Source organism: Podarcis muralis, chromosome 11 (genome assembly GCF_964188315.1).
Source record: "Podarcis muralis chromosome 11, rPodMur119.hap1.1, whole genome shotgun sequence".
Lineage (NCBI taxonomy): Eukaryota > Metazoa > Chordata > Lepidosauria > Squamata > Lacertidae > Podarcis > Podarcis muralis.
The window spans coordinates 6,972,087-6,989,948 of record NC_135665.1 but is presented as its reverse complement, the minus strand read 5'-3'; the positions used below and the strand labels follow the sequence as shown (position 1 = coordinate 6,989,948).

Sequence of the window (17,862 nt, the reverse complement as noted above, 5' to 3'; positions counted from 1 at the left end):
CCCAGAGTCGGTCACAACTGGACCTAATGGTCAGGGGTCCCTTTACCTTTATGCTACGGTTTATAGGCTGCCTTTTGGCCAAAAAATGCCTCCAAGACAGCTCATAAAGAGTAACAAACAAATACAGGGTGGAATTCAGTATTGCTCTATGGTGAACATAGTGACAGCGCAAGCATTACAGCTTGCCAGATGGAACGACGCCCCACTTCCCCATCCTGCACTGCTCTGGAGGCTCTGCTAATACCATCACCACCACTGCCCAAGCCAATATCTGGTTAGTATGTATGATTAGGACTGTGGAGACCCAGGCTCAGATCCCCATTCAACCATGAACCATGAACACCCACTTAGGCAAACCTATCTCACAGGTTTGTTGAGAGTAAGATGGGCAAGTGAAGAGAACTCTATACCCCACTTTTTATTTTGTTCTGTGTATATCACAATGTTCTTTTGTTGCTATGGCCGATGGCTGAATGAATGAATGAAGTTTCATTCATTCATTCATTCTATACCCCACTTTGAGTTCTTTGGCAACCATTTTTTAATGTCTCTAAAGGTACACACAAGCCCGCCAACATATTCGCTCAACAGAGTAATGGCTGGATTTCGAACCCGTAGCCAAATAGTGTTGGATCATGTAGAAGAACAAGATGAAGTTCTTCATTGCTGCTTTTCTGATCAGAGTGATGAAGATGAAAGAAATGCCAAGAACAGAAAGAGAACCCTATTTAGGTACATATTTTGTCCTGTTTTATGCCTGTGTATTTAGGAGGAAATACTGGCCTACTACAAACCTGGGTCAAAATGTAAATGCATATCAGTGTTATGCTAGGCATTCATACAAAGTTGAATGTACAGGTGATTAGCATTGGAGTAGCTCCAGGTTGTAACAGAGATGTACTTGAATAAATAGGGCTGGCCTGTTAAATATGTGTCTTTTAGCACAGGGCATTAAGTTGAGGTGGGTGTAAGGCAGGAACAGTGGAATTCTAGCTCTGCACCGGTAGAACAAACCAGAAGGCAACTTGGCTACAAAGGAACATCAGAGCATTCAGTGTAACTATTTTTAGTAGTACCCCACCCATCTGACTGGGTTGCTCCAGCCACTCTGGGCAGCTTCCAGCATATATAAAAAATATAGTAAAACATTAAAATATAAAACACTTCCTATAAAGGGCTACCTTTAGATGATTGCTAAATGTTATATAATTACTCATCTCCTTAACATCTGATGGGAAGGCATTCCACAGGGTGGGTGTCACTACTGAGAAGGCCCCCTGCCTGGTTCCCTGCTTATGGATTTGGCAATCGTGAAGCATCGCCAGAGAAAAACACCTCATACATGTGGTCTCAAAACTGTATTTGTAGGGTTTAATCAATTAAAATGCGTGGTTTAATTTTACTCTAGACGCTCCTTAAATCGTACCTGGACACGAAAACAAGCTCCTCCCAGCTCTACACATGAACCAAAAGAGATGCAGCACAATTCCATTTCACAAAATGAAAACATTTTACAGATGGAAACTGATACAGGTAAGGAAAGGAAATGGATGCTACGATGAAAAAACATTTTCATGTATCATGCATTCTACTAATAATTATTAGGGACATTAGGGTCTTGTAGTGTGGAAGCATAGCTCATAGCTTCTCTGAGTTATTCAAGCCCCTTCGCCATGGCAAGGCAGTGATCCATGAAGGGTAAATTTCTATACCACCCTTCATTTAAGGATTGCAGTATCTACTTCACAACATTGATTGCTCATGTTCAAATGTGAGTGGCATTGAACATGCCTTTTACCATGTTCTAGCACAACATACTACCACAAACATATTAACCAGTGTGGCACAAATTGTTAACCAAGGTCTGTACCAGGTGTGGGGAAGTGGCTGTGGCTGGAGGACTAGATTCTGAGTTGGTTCATCCTCTGTAGACTACTTTGACAAGTGGGTGGTATCTGAGTGTCCTCTCTTGTTCAAAAATATAAATTAATTTTACTTACTAAATATGTAATCTACTTTTGCTCCATGGGTGCTAAAGCAGAATTATAGCTAAAAATCTCATTAAGTTCTGAAATGAGCTGTACATTCTTTAAAAGATGATTCTTTCTTTCCGAGGTGCTGATATTGAATGTATTCAGAAAAGTCAAATACTGAATAGGCAGAAATTGAAGAACTCAGAACTAAAGCTTATTGCTGCTAAGCAAAAAATGAGTGAACTGGCCCTTAATATCAGAATGAAGGAAGAACTTATTAAAGAGCTGGTGAAAACAGGTAACTGGCTTTTGCAAGTTGAATTTTATAAAACTGGAAACATGTCAAAAATGATACCTTAATTACTGTTAACAGTCAAACCTCGGTTGTCGAATGTAATCCTTTCTGGAAGTCTGTTCAGCTTTTGAAATGTTCAACAACCAAGACTTCTGATTGGTTGCAGGAACTTCTTGCACTCAAGCAGAAGCCACATTGGATGTTTGGCTTCCAAAAAACGTTCAAAAACCAGAACACTTACTTCCAAGTTTTTGGTATTTGGGAGCCAAAACGTCCCAAAGCACAGAATTGATAACTTGGCCCTCTATTCAAGGAAATCATCCATATGCACAAGGAGTTCCACTTATACAACAGAACTTCCTCTTGGAGTTCCTCCAATTTCCTCCAACTTGGAGGAAAGGGTGGTGATATATATGTGTATACAGAGAGAGAGAGATAAAGATTAATAGGTTTGTGGGGTTTTTTTTAAAAAAGGGAAGACGTTCCTTTTGAGCAGTGAGCTGCTACATTGTCAAAAGTTACAAATGATGCCTTTGCTTTTAATTTGTGGATGTTTAAGGTAATGATGCCCAATCTGTAAGTAAGCAGTATTCACTGAAAGTAACACAACTTGAGCACGAAGCAGAGCAGGCCAAAATGGATTTAGCCGAAACACAAAAGCAACTGCAGGAGCTAGAGAACAAGGAACTACGAGACATTGCTGAAAAAGCCAGGTTACAAAAAGAATTTAGAAAGAAGATGGATACAGCAAAGCTAAAAGTACAGGTATGTGTAGTTGGGAAACTAATTTCCCAATTTCCTTACATGGCAAGTTAACGTAGGATCTTATGTACTCCATTGAATCAACTTTATGATAGTATTCTCTCAAACAAATGAATAGTTTCGGGTTGGTAGAGCATGGTGGCTTAGAAACAGAGCCATTGATCAGGAAGTCATTGGTTTGGAATTACTAGGTAGCATCTATGCATACCACTTCCTATACTACCCACAATTCTCTTTCAGGCTTGCAGCACATTCCCATCTATCGTGCATTTTGTTTTATTAGCCAGGTAATTCTTCTTGTATAGCCCAGGTGTATGTGCCATATAAAACCAGCAATGCAAATTTAACTATTCACAAGTGATTTCCCAGTCAATAGATTACTTTTGTGAATATGCAGTGTTAATAAATTCTGCTTCTAGGCAAATAGCCATGGCCGTGGTTGATGATATTTATACATCATAGTACCCATTGCTCCCCACCCCATGCAAGACTTGGTTTATGTTCCGCCTACATGTTTTTCTTCAAAGTAAAATATATTTTGTACAGCTTGCCTTTCTACTTAAAAAACAACTGCAAGGAGGCTTAACAAAAGTCACATAGTTAAACATATTAAAGTGGTCCACTTTACAATTATAAGCAACACAATAATAGTACAATACAGTATAGCAATATGGACTAATGATGGCTATGTTGCATTAGGACTTGCAAAGAAAACAGCAGGACACTAAGAAACTGGCATCGCTGTCCACCCAGAATGAGAAACGTGTAACTGAACTGGAGCAGAATGTCAGTCACATGAAAAATCAGCAAGCCCAGCTTCAGAAAAGATTGCAAGAGGAGAGTGAAAAAAAGAAAAGCTTGGAGGCAGAAATTCAGCAGGGCCAGCTGCAGATAAAGGCAAGAGATTTCATTTCTGTATGTCCTAATAAAACTGTAATACCAGTTTCACAGTCTTCTGTGAGACGTATCTTTGGCACTTTTCCTGTAGAACATCATGCAGTGCTAAGATGATTTTTGTGTCATTTGTAAACCAGGTAATCCCTGGTTCAAATTTCACAACGGCTCTGAATGCACTAGGTAACCTAGGCAAATTGCTGTCTCTCAGGATCACCACCCACCCGCCCTGGGTATGAAGTACAGTGGTGCCCCGCAAGACGAATGCCTCACAAGACGAAAAACCCGCTAGACGAAAGGGTTTTCTGTTTTTGAGCTGCTTCGCAAGACGAATTTCCCTATGGGCTTGCTTTGCAAGACGAAAACGTCTTGCGAGTCTTGCGATTTTTTTCGCTTCCCCCCCTTTTTCTAAGCCGCTAAGCCGCTAATAGCCTTTTAGCCACTAAGCCACTAAGCCTTTAATAGCCGCTAAGCCGCTAAACCGCTAATAGCACTAAGCCGCTAATAGGGTTGCTTCGCAAGACGAAAAAACCGCTAGACGAAGAGACTCACGGAAAGGATTATTTTCGTCTTGCGAGGCACCACTGTAATAAAAATCTGCCTTACAGAGTTCTTTGTAAAGATTACTGCATCCAAAGAACTCTGAAGATTCTGAAGTGATACATACACATCTTTTCTTGATATTTATATTTTAAAATACTTGTAACCCATCAGTTTGTTTTAAGGCTCATATGTTAGAACTTCCAGTGCTGTCACGACTACTTTCTGTTACTAAAATAACAGACATTAACTACCAGGCTAGGTTCAAGGGGCTGGTTCTGGTGTAGAAGGTCCTGTACAGCTTGGGACCAGGATACCTAAAGAATAGTTCCATGCTTTATACGCCCAGTCAACCACTGCACTCTGCAGGAGAGGGTTTCCTGCAAATACCATCTTATTAGGAGGTCCGTTCCACACAATATTGGATTTTGACCTTTAGTGTTCTGTTTAATATTAAACACGTGCCATCTCTGTTATCTTTTCGGCACCCACTAAAGACCTTCCTCTTTAAACCAGCCTTTTTATTTCCCAAGCTGCATCAGTACTGGAATTGTTTTTGGATATTTTAATTGTTTTATTGCTTGTCTGATTTCTGCCCTGGGCTCCTTTGAGAGGAAAAGCAGGATATAAATTTAATAAATATATGTAGAATAACAACTAAACTTTAATTTTCCTTTCAAAAACTGATCTTATGTGTGAAAAGGATTCTTCCTTTACTTACAGGAGCTCCAACAAAAGACAGAGCAGCAGGAAAAGATTCTAAAACTAAAAGATGAAGAAATTGCTGCATTTAAGAGAAAAAACTCATCTCAAACCACTCAGCAACTGCAGGTATGCAATATTTTGTAAAGTTGGCAAGTTGAAATTCTACTGACTGATTTTTGTGGCAGAAGCATCTTCCTTTACTAGGATTTACTGTAAAGCTCAAGGGCTGCAACTTGTTAACTTAATTTTTTAAAATAGAAATTCACAAGGAAAAAATGCTTCTCTAATTGAAAACAACAAGATATTACAGTGTTTCAGTTATTTGGTGTGCTTAATCAACCATTTTTTAACTGTACCATTAAAAACCCTCTGGTTGATTAAGCAATTACTAAAAAGCTTGAGATGCAGTTCTTAACATGTACACTACCCTGCAAGCCACACAGATGGAGACTATGTTGACATGTAGGGCTTGAAATACACAGGGTTCTTTTTTTGCAGAGCGCTTTTATATATAACACTTTGCAAAGGTGCATTCCTTTGCATTCCTTCTGACAATATTGTTGCTTAACACAGAAGTTGCCGTTTGTGCTGTGTGGATGTACAGGTGGGCATGTTGACAAAGTAATCTGCACCAGTGTTCTCTGCTCCCCTCCTCTGTTAACACAGAGTCATCCATATATACCTTTTCAACAGAAAAGGGTGGGTATATAGTACAGGGTGCCTTTTATGGTTGCCACTCCTGCTGCTCTAGGGTCATTCCACGCTTCGAGTCTGACACTTATTGCCTAAATCCTTTGGTTTCATTCACAAGAAACTTGTTAGACGTTTTTAAAGTACAAAAACAAATGAATCCAATCCATTTTTTTCTTGCTGATTCAGAAAGGTCATATTGCATACAGTGGTCAAAACAGCAACACTGACCACATTACATGTATGGGAAACAAAATAGCTTTGACGATATCATTGCAGAAGTGTTTTACACACACAAAATGAACAAGGGCTCTGAGAGGTACTTTGTTTTTATTAAATAATCAATAAAACTTAATTTTTAAAATAACTTCAGATGACATTGTAACATAATAGGGTACAATTTTAACTATTCTCATGAATGGGTGAGTTATTTCAGGTTCAAAGAGCCCTTAAACCTGTCAAAAAAAGTAATATTTTTTGGTAAAAAATTTACCTCAAAATCTATTTATTTTATAACCACAAAAACCCTCCTTATTTTTAAAACATAACACGTACATGGTTAGCCCACTCTACAACAAAAGTATGATACACGTGTTAGTTGTGGTTTGCGCACAATGGCTTATTGAACCTACTAGGAATAAAATGAAAAAAATCACTTTGAATGAATTTTTTTGATACCAAAATAAGCCCAATCGGTTGAAAAATAAGTGAAACAGGAGGCTTTTTCTAAACGGACGCAGAAATTGCATTAGCCTAAATCGTGCAAAAATTGAAATTTTCAAAAAAATTCTCCTTTTTTTGTAATTGGTCTGAATACAAAGGTTTCATATGAAAGTGTCCTTTTACTGAGATTTGTTAATGTGTAGAGTTGATTGATTATCCGTTTATTTCATTAAATTAAATATCTAGATGGCAGTTCAGTACTTAGTCAACTGAAACCGAACAACTGTCTGGTCTTAGTTCCACCCCTTCTAGACATGTCAATATTAGTTCTTGTCCAAGAAATCTGAGATTGTGCTATTTTTTTTTAATGTGGGGAAAGTGACTTTGTTGAAGACCATGTAACTGAGAATATATTTATGAACATATACAAGATTCCTCTGTTTTCTTCCTTGCCTTGATAAAGAAATTAGAAGAGAAGAAGAAATGGCTGGATGAAGAGCTAGAGAAAGTTTTGCATCAGCGGCAAGAGTTAAAAAATTTGGAGGAAGATTTAAAGAGAAGAGAAGCTATCGTTTCCAAGAAAGAAGTGCTGACACAAGAGAAGAGCCATTTGGAAATTAAAAAACTGAGATCCAGCCAGGTGCCTTATTTTTGTAATAATACTTGCTGCTGTCTAATTGAAGAGGTGTCATGGACGCTCCCCAGCCAAACAAATGCACATGGCAGATAGCTAACTCATTATTGCCAAAGCTGACCACTTACAGTCATTTCTATGGCTCACGCGCACCAGTCTTGCGTGTAGGCAGCTATTCCCAGGTCTGCACTCTATGGAGCAGTTGCAGCAACAAGAGGCCACTTCCCCTCCATCAGTTTATGTAGCTTTCCCCAAAAGGCGCCATGCATGCAGCCTAAGACTGTGTGGAAGTTGCTTCTGCTCTTCCCACTTCAATTATCTCCTGGTTCTGGGAGACAGTAGTGCAGGAGACAATGGCGAAGCACCCACTTCACTTGCCTGGCCAGGCTTTGGCTCCTCTTCTTCTGACCTATTCTGTGCTCCACCCTACTGCTCTGAAGCTTCCCCTGCCTCCAGCTCTTGCCTCCTGGCTGGTACAGTTCCCCCCAGATCACTGGCCCAGACTGCTATTCCCCTACATCAGGCACCCCCAACCTTAGCCCCCCAGATGTTTTGGGACTACAACTCCCATCATCCGTAGCGAACAGGACCAGTGGTCAGGGATGATGGGAATTGTAGTCCCAAATCATCTGGAGGGCTGAGTTTGGGGTTGCCTGCCCTACATGGTGAAACAGCACTGCTGCTATGGTCAAGAGGTTGAGGTTCAGACAAAATATACATAATTCTCCCCTTCCCTTTTTTTTGTAAATTTGGGCTACGCCCATACGGGGTGAGATCTCACGTTATGGCTAGCTCAGATCCGGTTTTCAATGTGTGCATTGGTGCAAGGACATTTTACATTTTCTGCCTAATTCCTAAACCACACAGCCACACAAGTGGGCACTCTTTGATGGGGATGCATGTGCTTAGTACATACACACCCTCCATTACCATTCCCCCCCCCAAACTGGACAGGTGTGCAGGTATTTCTTTACCAACTCACACACATTTCTCTCTATATATGGACACCTCTTTTTATTTGCAATGAAAAGAGAGTCCTGCAGAAGTTTCCCCCTGGATCTGTCACCGGACAGGCAGCTGAGGAAGTCTACCTGCCTGCTTTCCTCCCTCTCTTCCCTGGTGTGCTCTCCTTTCAGTAGGTGATGGCTTTCTAAGAAACCCTTAATGTAACTCAGATGTATTGCAAAGATGCTCCACTTCAGGACCCTTCTGATTAGGGAGAGCTGCAACACAAGTTGAAGGGAAGGAAGATCTCTGAAAATGGAGCAGAGGCAGCTTCCACAAGCAGGAGCTCAGCTCGCTGGGATCGCTCCCTCAGCCCCATCCAGCACAGTCCCCTGACCTTGGGAAGCCATGGGAATCCAGCCCTGTTATGTTCAATTAGCTTTGGATCCAACCCTATACTGTCAGTGAACTTTGGAAGGATTTGTGTGTTAGTTGCTAAAACTTCTGCAAGTGCAGAGTTTCCATAGACATGATATGGACCATATTCATTGTATTGTTTTGTAATCAAACACTCTCTAATAAAGTGGCTATTATGTTCTATTTCGGGGAGGGGTTATCCTAAAATAGATTTTGTTTTCAATTGCGGCTTTATAGGCCCTCAATAAAGACAGCTTAAGATTATCGACTCGTCTGAGTATGCTGAATCAGGAGTTGTGTGACAAAAATATGCAGCTGCAGAGCAGCAGCACTGATGAGCAAGAAAAGATTATGGGAGAGATCCAGGCTCTACAAAAGGAAAGGGATCAGCTGTTGAACAGAAGGAATAGTGTGGATGAGAAACTGAAGAATGGCCGGGTGTTGTCACCAGAAGTAAGTAAACTTTTCCATTCAGTTAAGCACAATTATCAACCAGCTGGAATGACTCTTTTATATTAATGGTAGCTAAAGAGCTAGTGTTTGGAAATGCTAAAATAGAAATGAACCCCAGATTTTTTCAAAACACAGTTTAAAAAATAATTGTGAGGATACGTATCTAAATAACACTGAATTCAGCGCATACATACATTGTACTAAGGTCATTCAACTCAATGAGACTTAATTCTCAGGAAGCATTCAGAGGACCAGGGTGTACTTTAATAGCACAATTTTAGAAGTCTGACACTGAAGTGAACCTACATGAGGAATGGATACTATTACCACTTGTATCTCTGGGCTGATTTTCCTAGTGCTGCAAACATGTAAATAATTTGGGGGCTTTTGACCACAGGTTGGGAGTATGAGAAATCTTATTTCCTGCTGACAATCATATGAAGGATTTTTCACTATATTGCAAAATATCCCAGGGGAAAGCAACCCTATCCAATAGTATTGCCACCACCTCTAAAGCCCCCAAATGTAGAGGCAGGGGAAGCCCAAGTTGTTTCTGGGATCTTTTGGCTCTTGTCTTTGTGAATCCCAACAGTCTGGCCACTGTCTTTTGAGCCCCAAGTCCAGTAGCATATGACCAAGCAGCCATATACCAGATTCAGAGCCAGGCTTACCTCAAGAAGCCACACAGGGAATGAATGAAATATTTTATTGAGGTTACAAACAACAGAATAAGAACACTTTACCAATAAAAGGCACTTGAGGAAGCCTCACCATGTAAATACACTTTTGGGAATTAAAGTACAGAAGAAAATAACAAAGCTACCGGTAGCTTGCCTCACCTTAATCACAGCCATTAAAGCAAGCTGCATCAGGCACATGTGGCTTTTGCAATATATGATCCTTCATCTGATTGAAGGCTACTAGATCCAGGTAAAAAAGATCTGGATATAGAAGGGTATATTTTCCTTTAGCCAGTCGGGGCGCAGGGGCATATTTCCCTAGCATTAGTGGGTGTCCATGCTGGAAGACAATGCAGCTACTCTCTGGTTTTCAGCGCAATCATTGTGACCTGGACACAATCTTGCATGGGGCACTCACACATGTGGCAAAATGGACTAATTAATAGAACTTTCCTTCCCCAACAGCCTGCACCCAAATCCTAAGTAAAAACTTTAAACTGAGCCAAAGAACTGGAGATTCCTTTACACAGCTTAACTTAAACTATATACTGTATTTTTCCATGTAAAAGACGATGTTTTTTGCTTAAAAAAATTAGCAAAATCTTCTATACGCCATTTAGAAAACATGGTCATATGCATGTTGTTTGCAATGTATTTTGAACGTTGACAAATTTTAATAATATTTCAAAACTTTTCCAATAGCCTTCTGCTGTGAGCCGTAATGATTTGATAATCACTGCTCTCTTGCCAGGAGGAACATGTTTTATTTCAGCTTGAAGAAGGGATTGAAACCTTAGAAGCTGCCATCGCTTACAAGAATGAAAGTATCCAGAATCACCAGGACTCCATCAGAGCCTCCTCTCAAATCCTCACACAGAGTGAGGCCAATGTGATGGGAAAGTTGGTTTCCTTGTCTGCTACAGAGCTGAGAGCAATTCTTTTAAAGTATTTTAATAAGGTTTGTTGTTTGAACAATTTATAACAGAGAAAATTCTGAACATGCTTTCTGTTGGCATAAAATGGCTTCATGGAGAACTTTCTTTTGCTAATTAGTGATCGTTGTGAAGATACTTAATTCTGAATAGGGTGTATTTCAGACACACTGTATATTCTGAAGCATGGATAGGGACGTGCAGCCCTTGTTCTCTTTTCATGGGCTGGTTGGTAGGAACCCAGAAGAAGAAAAGTGTGGTAGTGAGAAAGCAATTGAGGGTGGAAGGGGGAAAAGGGAAAGACCTCTGCAAGCGATCAGGTAAAAGCTCAGGCAAGAGTGATGTTGCCCTGTCCTGGCAGCCCAGTGTGAGCGAGGGTGAGAAATAGGGATGTCAGAAAAAAGAAAGGCCACCGTGAACTCTGGCCCTACCCATCACCAGCTGTGGCCCATAACAGATTATCTCTGGGGCAATGTGGCCTTGGAGAGAAGAAAAGGTTCCCCACGCCATTGTAAAAGATTACCTTGCAAACTATGAGTGATATCCATTGTGTTATACTCAGAATGAGGTAAAGGTAAAGGACCCCTGACAGTTAAGTCCAGTCGTGAACGACTCTGGGGTTGCGGCGCTCATCTCACTTTACTAGCCGAGGGAACCAATGTTTGTCCACAGACAGTTTTTCCGGGTCATGTGTCCAGCATGACTAAGCCGCTTCTGGCAAAACCAGAGCAGCGCATGGAAACACTGTTTACCTTCCCTTCCGGAGCGGTATCTATTTATCTACTTGCACTTTGACGTGCTTTCGAATTGCTAGGTTGGCAGGAGCTGGGACCGAGCAATGGTAAGCTCACCCTGTTGCGGGGATTCAAATCACTGTCCTTCTGATCCGCAAGCCCTAGGCTCAGTGCTTTAGACCACAGCGCCACCCGCGTCCCTACTCAGAGTACACACATTTAAATCTATTAACTTAAGCAGGTCCACTCTGAGAATCACTAACTGTATCCTGTATACTGTCCTCTTGATAAATACATGTAGCGTAGCCACAGATAAAGCCCAGTATGTTTTGTTTCTGTTTGTTTTTCTTTTTGGAAGTTTGACAGTTGTGGAATCTATGATAGTTAATAAATTATATATGTTTCCTGGACATTTGGATTGGATGATTAAATTGACTTTCAACTCAAGTATAGGACTCAGAATATCTTATTAGTGAGACTATATAAATGGTGAAAGATGTAATGTATTGGCTTACCATTGTATTTTTTCATACTTGGACTCATTGCAAATATGACCTCCATATTTCATTATTATTTTGAAGTGTGGTTGCCTGATTTCCATGGCCAGGCATGCTTTGATTTGTAAAAAGGAATGGCTGTTTCTTTTTTAGGTTGTCGGTCTCCGTGAGACTGAACGCAAATTGCAACTGCAGGCAGAAGAAATGGGAATGAGGGTAACGGAAAAAGAGAACATAGTAAGAGAACTTGAATCGGCACTTGAGCATCTCATGCTTCAGTGTGACAGGCGTCTGACCCTCCAACAGAAAGAACATGAGCAAAAGATGCAGTTAATATTGCTTCATTGCAAAGGTATTTTGGCTTTGAGAACTTTGAAGTAACATCTGGTTAATAATGATCGTGGGAAGCAGGATGTCAGTCTGATCCAACAGGATTCTTCTACTGTTCCTAATTTTGAAATTATATCTAGCCACTACTAAAAGTGTAATTCCATCAGAAATGTTCATATGACATGGAATATTTGTATATTTTACAGTCGTATGAAATTACAAATTTCATTTCACTCTCTTGCAATCCAAGGATATCATGTCTAAGAAGCTTACCCACATCCCTACAAATTCCTACCCAGTTTTAGGCAGCCAGACAGTGCCTGGCCCACCAAGCATTGGATTTTATTTTAAGATACAAAACATAATTGTAACAAGCAGAAGTATTGAAAGTAAAATTATCTGGGTTCCCTACCCTATTCTATAAGAATGCAAATGTTCAGATTTGCTTAATATTTCCCCCCACCTTTCAAATAAGTCACATCTTAAACTTGTTAATGATCATCTTCCTTTGAGCTGAAGTATTAGTATTATGATTATCATTTTCTCTCTCTACAGCTTCAGTTATTTTTCTTTCCTCCATCTCTCCTTCCCTCCCTCCACTGCTAATCTCTTGTTTTTATTGGTAAGAACAATACCTATCTTTCTGCTGCACTTCTACTAGAACGTGATTCTTAGATTTATACATTTAAACATACTGTAGCACGTAACATTTACACTTTGAGACAAATTACAAATGAGATTCAGTATACACTATCCGCAACTCTGTTTGTGCTATAATGAAGTTTGAATCTAAACTTTGTTCTCTCTTTCTAGAAGAAGATGGGGAGAGTATTGCAGAAACTTTTAAGACATATGAAACTAAAGTCCAACAACTGGAAAGAGACTTGTTCTTCTATAAGAAAACTAGCCGTGAATTAAAGAAGAAATTAAAGGAACTGGTTGCAGAATCAATACACCATCCTCTGACACAAAGTAAATATTAGAAGTATTGTAATTCTAAAACATACATAGCTGCAATGTAACTCTTACTCAGCTTGGTAGCAAAACTCCTATTAATCACAATGAAGTTGGATTTATTTTAACATTATCAGTATAGAGGATATTTTAGATTTCAGGTCTCTTTAATTTTCTTAATAGGTTTCAGATGCATAAAAAAACATTTTACCCCTTTAACTTTTGCAGACTTCGATCATTAAGTTCGTATTCAGAAATGGAGATGAGGGAAGACAATTTTCAATGATTTTCCCCATGCTCCCTGATTTTCCCACTATTGAGAGCTGGTGTTGGGGGCTGCAGGGGAAATGGGCAAAAATAATTCCCCCCTTGTTTCCTCCAGCAGGAGCCTCTGCTAAACTACACTTCCTTCCATGAATGCAGCGAGCCCTTCTGTTTTCCAGCAAGGTAGCTAGGGATCTCAGTATATTTTACTCTTTTTATTTTTTTAGCTAGCAGTGTTTTTCATTTATTAATTAGCGCCCCCAGGGGATACTGTAATAACAGCAAACAGCTGAACCAAGTTAGAGTCATAACATTACAAAACAGAACGAACCATAATAGTTCCCTCAAAGCATCTAAGCCAACTGCATTTTTAAAAATATTTCTTTTTAGGTAATTGTTCCAGTGATGGGATACTGAATCGAGAAGAAGTAATTACCTTGTCAGAAGAATTCAAACAGACATCCACACCAACAGGAAAATTAAAAGAAATAAACTCCCCAAGGGGTGATTTAGGAGCACAACAGAATTCATACAGATTTGAAGAGGAAGCTGCAGAACTGGGACCTAACACATCCAGCAGTCACGAAGAGCAAGCAGGAAAAGTACACCAGCCTGCAAAATCTCACCCACAAGTGTGTTGCCCTTCTCAGGCCAGAGAGACTATGACACAGCTTCAAGGAGTAACCCCAGTAAAACTTCCTCGCAAAGAATTGCGCTATATCCCTGCTTCTGAGCTTTCCTCAAGGCGTTCCGGCCTTGCAGTTGGTATAAATTCTGTTCCTGCTGATTCTATTGAAATGCCTAGAAAGTCTGACTATAATATATAATTATCCTTGTAATATTTCGAAAGCAATTACACAGTTCCCTTTATTTCCAGTTTATTTCAGGCAGCTACGATATTTGAGTTATTTCACATTGCGTGTCTCACACTGCTGATCATTTATTGTGCCCCATAGAAATCTGACGCCTTAATAGCAGAGAGATTATATCAGGGGTTGAAACCAAAGGACTTTTTGTCCTTAAAGAGTAAATTTTATTTGTACTGATTTTTCCTTCAGAGTAACTGATGGATTTTTATTCCACATCTTCATAAATGCATTCTTCTATACTGCAAAGAATCTTAGGGCTGGTTCACAAAATACGTTTTTAGCTGCATGAGTTATCATGATCATTCTTGAGTGCATATTTATGAAGACAAACAATGTATAAAAGCAACCACAGTTACAGTCTTATTGTATAGCTGTGGGGGGCGGAAATCACATTAGGTTAAATGCTGCTGACTGTATAATTGGTTATTTTTACACATTATTTGTCCATATGAACATGGTGGTGCTGACAGCCTGGAACACACACATGGAAAAAAGAAATCTGGTGTGAATCAGCCCATTGTAATAAAGGTCTTCATAGATACATCAGCAATACTTGGTTTCCAGTCCAGGCATACTTATGCTGAAGTTTGACAAAGCACTTGTGACTGACCAAAGCCTTGGGTTGTGAATGTCCTTTAAAAACAAAACACGACTACAATGTTTCTAAGAAATTAATGTTTTCGCAAGGAAATTTATTTTGCCCAACTCATATTTTAAATGAATAAAAGCCCCAATTTCTCTTTCTTATAACTAACTCTGTTGTTATGTGACTTTGAAACTTTCTGTGGGGATAAAGTTTTTTTCCATAATAGAAAAGAAACATTTTTATTGGCTCCAGGGAAATTACTCCCTGCTGCTAGAGCTTGCCAGAGCTATGTCACGTATCACTGAGATAGATGTAGATGTGTTGTCAGTGAACTAGGGCAATAAAAAGTTACCCTGCTTGGAAGGCACAGCTGTGTATCTCTTAGCGTGAAGTACATGATAAGTTAGAAAACTGCTTTGTCTACTCGACTTGGTGTAGACATAACACTTACTGTGGATAAAGGGACCAGGAGCAGACTTGCATCATATATACTCACTCTTCCTATGATAATTCCCTTGACCCCCGTTTGTCAGTACATAAGGTCATTGTTAGTTCTAGATAAAATGACTCCAGGGGCACTTCTAAATTTTTGTTTTTCTCATTGGTTCCCAAGTTGTTTATTATCTGTGCACAGGACGTGTTTTGTGCACGGAAGGTATTCCAATCCAGCAGAGTCTCCCGCTGGCCGAAGATGGGTGACTTCTCCCATATTGTCCCCCGGCCTCCTGCAGTAAATTTGAAAGACACAGAATGGTCAACTAGCAAAAACTGCCTCCACCCCCCCTTTCCATTGGCTGGAGCATCCCAAGTGGTAGTCCTTTCATGGGTCCTCTAAAATCTAAGCCAATGTGTGCCTAGTTTCTTAAAAAATAAAAAAATAAAATACAGGATTGTATCAAACTCTGTCCCTCTGCCAACAAATGACACTTTTGATCCAGTAGATGCTTGCATGAGTGGGAGGTCAAAGGTGATTTGGGCAAATTTCCTTATTCCTACTGCTCTCTCATTCTTTCCATGTTGTTCCAGAGGATCCTCTAGCCTTCTGGAGCAGGGTTGGGAGACATAAAAAGGGAGGAAATTACGGCGGTGAGAAGCTCTCCAGACTCTCTCAGCACCTGGATGAAACCTTTACTACTGATCTTTGGGGTAGACTATTGTGCATTAAATATTTGTCATGAGTGTGAATGTTCAGATGTACTTTACAGATAGTTAATTGCCATTTTTGCAAATTTGGGCACATCAATCTTTGCACTTAAAAATATTGAGTACATGGCACTCTGCTGGAAGAAGAGTTGTCAATTCTGGCCTTTTCTCCCTCCCCTGCTCTGCCTGCCAGAGTGGCAGGGAACTCTGTTCAAGAGTGTAGGAGATTAATTAATGAAACCCACCTCTATCCTCCTTACTCCAATGGGAGCCTCCTCTGGATATTGTACCTTTTCCCTTTCCACAGGAGTCTGTATCCAGCCCATTGCTTTGAATTATTTTTTTGCTTAGGTTGCATTTTTTTAAAAAAAACTGGATAATATCTTACACAGTTGCTATCTATCCACTTGTAGGCATCATTAACTTCCAGTAGTGATTCTTAAGAAGAAACCTTTCTGGTCAGGATATCAGGATATCATGTTTTAAGTTAAGCTGTGAACATGCTAAAAACCATAGTTCATCCTACTCTGTGTCAGTGTGTCCAACTGCTTTATTTGTAAACTAAAATATTTTACAATTTCTCAAGACGGAAATAATTGTTTTAATTGCATTTGTTATTTGTTGCTTTGTTGAATCGTGATTTGAGAGTTTTGCAAAGGGGTGTGGTCTTAAGTTCAAATATTTTACTCTCTTAAAATGTACTTCTACAACCCAAGTACAAACATTCTAAAACACAAAATGAAGTACAGTAAATGGTTCCTACAGTATGCAACTTATTTAAAAAGATGCAGCAAAGGGGGCTGTGTGGGTCAGTTCACAACATCACAAAGCTAATCAGCACAGTGAACAGCTGCTGTAAATGTATGGAGCTTTCTTTTTTCTTTTTAACCCTTAGCTTGATGCTGGAGAGGAAATGGTGCCGAGAACCTTTCAGCATGGTTCCACTGTTGAAACAGTATTATCAACTAATTGCTATAAATTACAAATGTCTTAGCTTTCATAACACATACCCACATACTAAATTAATAATCATCTTTTAAAGCATGGGTTTCCAACATGGACACTAGGGCTTGCTTGAGGTCTTCCATGGGTGTCCATTCCTTAAAGCCTCTTATGTGCTTTTCAAGGTTCATTATTAATTTTCTTGACTCTGACTTTTACACAGCAAGGTGTGTCCGTGGGTGGGTGTTCTCCGTTTCAGGAGCAGGGATAGTAACTTTAAAGGTGTTTTAATCTTCTCACTGCTTAGGGCAACCAATGTGGACACCACCACCTGTTCAGAAAATGTCTTAAGTCATTGCAGCGCACAAGTAGGCATGTCTAAATTGATTTCAGAGGTGTAAAGCAGCACTATTGGCCTAATAAAGTTTGCTTTTTAATTTAGCCTGTGTGTGTGTGTGTGTGTGTGTCTGTATCTGTACAGTGGTACCTCTGGTTACGTACTTAATTTGTTCCGGAGGTCCGTTCTTAACCTGAAGCACCACTTTAGCTAATGGGGCCTCCCGCTGCTGCTGCTGCTGCGCCGCCAGAGCACGATTTCTGTTCTCATCCTGAAGCAAAGTTCTTAACCCGAGGTACTACTTCTGGGTTAGAGGAGTCTGTAACCTGAAGTGTTTGTAACCTGAAGCATATGTAACCCGAGGTACCACTGTATCTACCTACCTACCTACCTATTGTTGTTTAGTCGTGTCTGACTCTTTGTGACCCCATGGATCAGAGCACGCCAGGCACTCCTGTCTTCACCTATTAAAAAGGTAAAGGGACCCCTGACCATTAGGTCCAGTCGTGGCTGACTCTGGGGTTGCGGCACTCATCTCGCTTTATTGGCCGAGGGAGCCGGCGTACAGCTTCCGGGTCATGTGGCCAGCATGACTAAGCTGCCTCTGGCGAACCAGAGCAGCG

General features: G+C 40.1%; 1 protein-coding gene across 3 annotated transcripts in view; it reads left to right on the top strand.

Annotated features, from left to right (window-relative positions):
• The window catches only part of KIF27 (kinesin family member 27), a 28,383-nt gene extending 11,040 nt beyond the window's left edge, over nt 1-17,343 (top strand). For 2 of the 3 annotated variants that reach the window (XM_077936012.1, XM_028748602.2), the window contains exons 7-18: nt 557-732; nt 1,409-1,533; nt 2,116-2,271; nt 2,828-3,033; nt 3,730-3,927; nt 5,188-5,295; nt 6,986-7,162; nt 8,756-8,971; nt 10,403-10,609; nt 11,968-12,166; nt 12,958-13,116; nt 13,753-17,343. In XM_077936012.1, coding sequence (XP_077792138.1) covers nt 557-732; nt 1,409-1,533; nt 2,116-2,271; nt 2,828-3,033; nt 3,730-3,927; nt 5,188-5,295; nt 6,986-7,162; nt 8,756-8,971; nt 10,403-10,609; nt 11,968-12,166; nt 12,958-13,116; nt 13,753-14,189 — 2,364 coding nt within the window. In that variant the 3' untranslated portion in view covers nt 14,190-17,343. The remainder of the gene's footprint in view (nt 1-556; nt 733-1,408; nt 1,534-2,115; nt 2,272-2,827; nt 3,034-3,729; nt 3,928-5,187; nt 5,296-6,985; nt 7,163-8,755; nt 8,972-10,402; nt 10,610-11,967; nt 12,167-12,957; nt 13,117-13,752) is intronic. The other variant, XM_077936013.1, reaches the window with a different exon arrangement.
• Nucleotides 17,344-17,862: the final 519 nt, after the last annotated feature.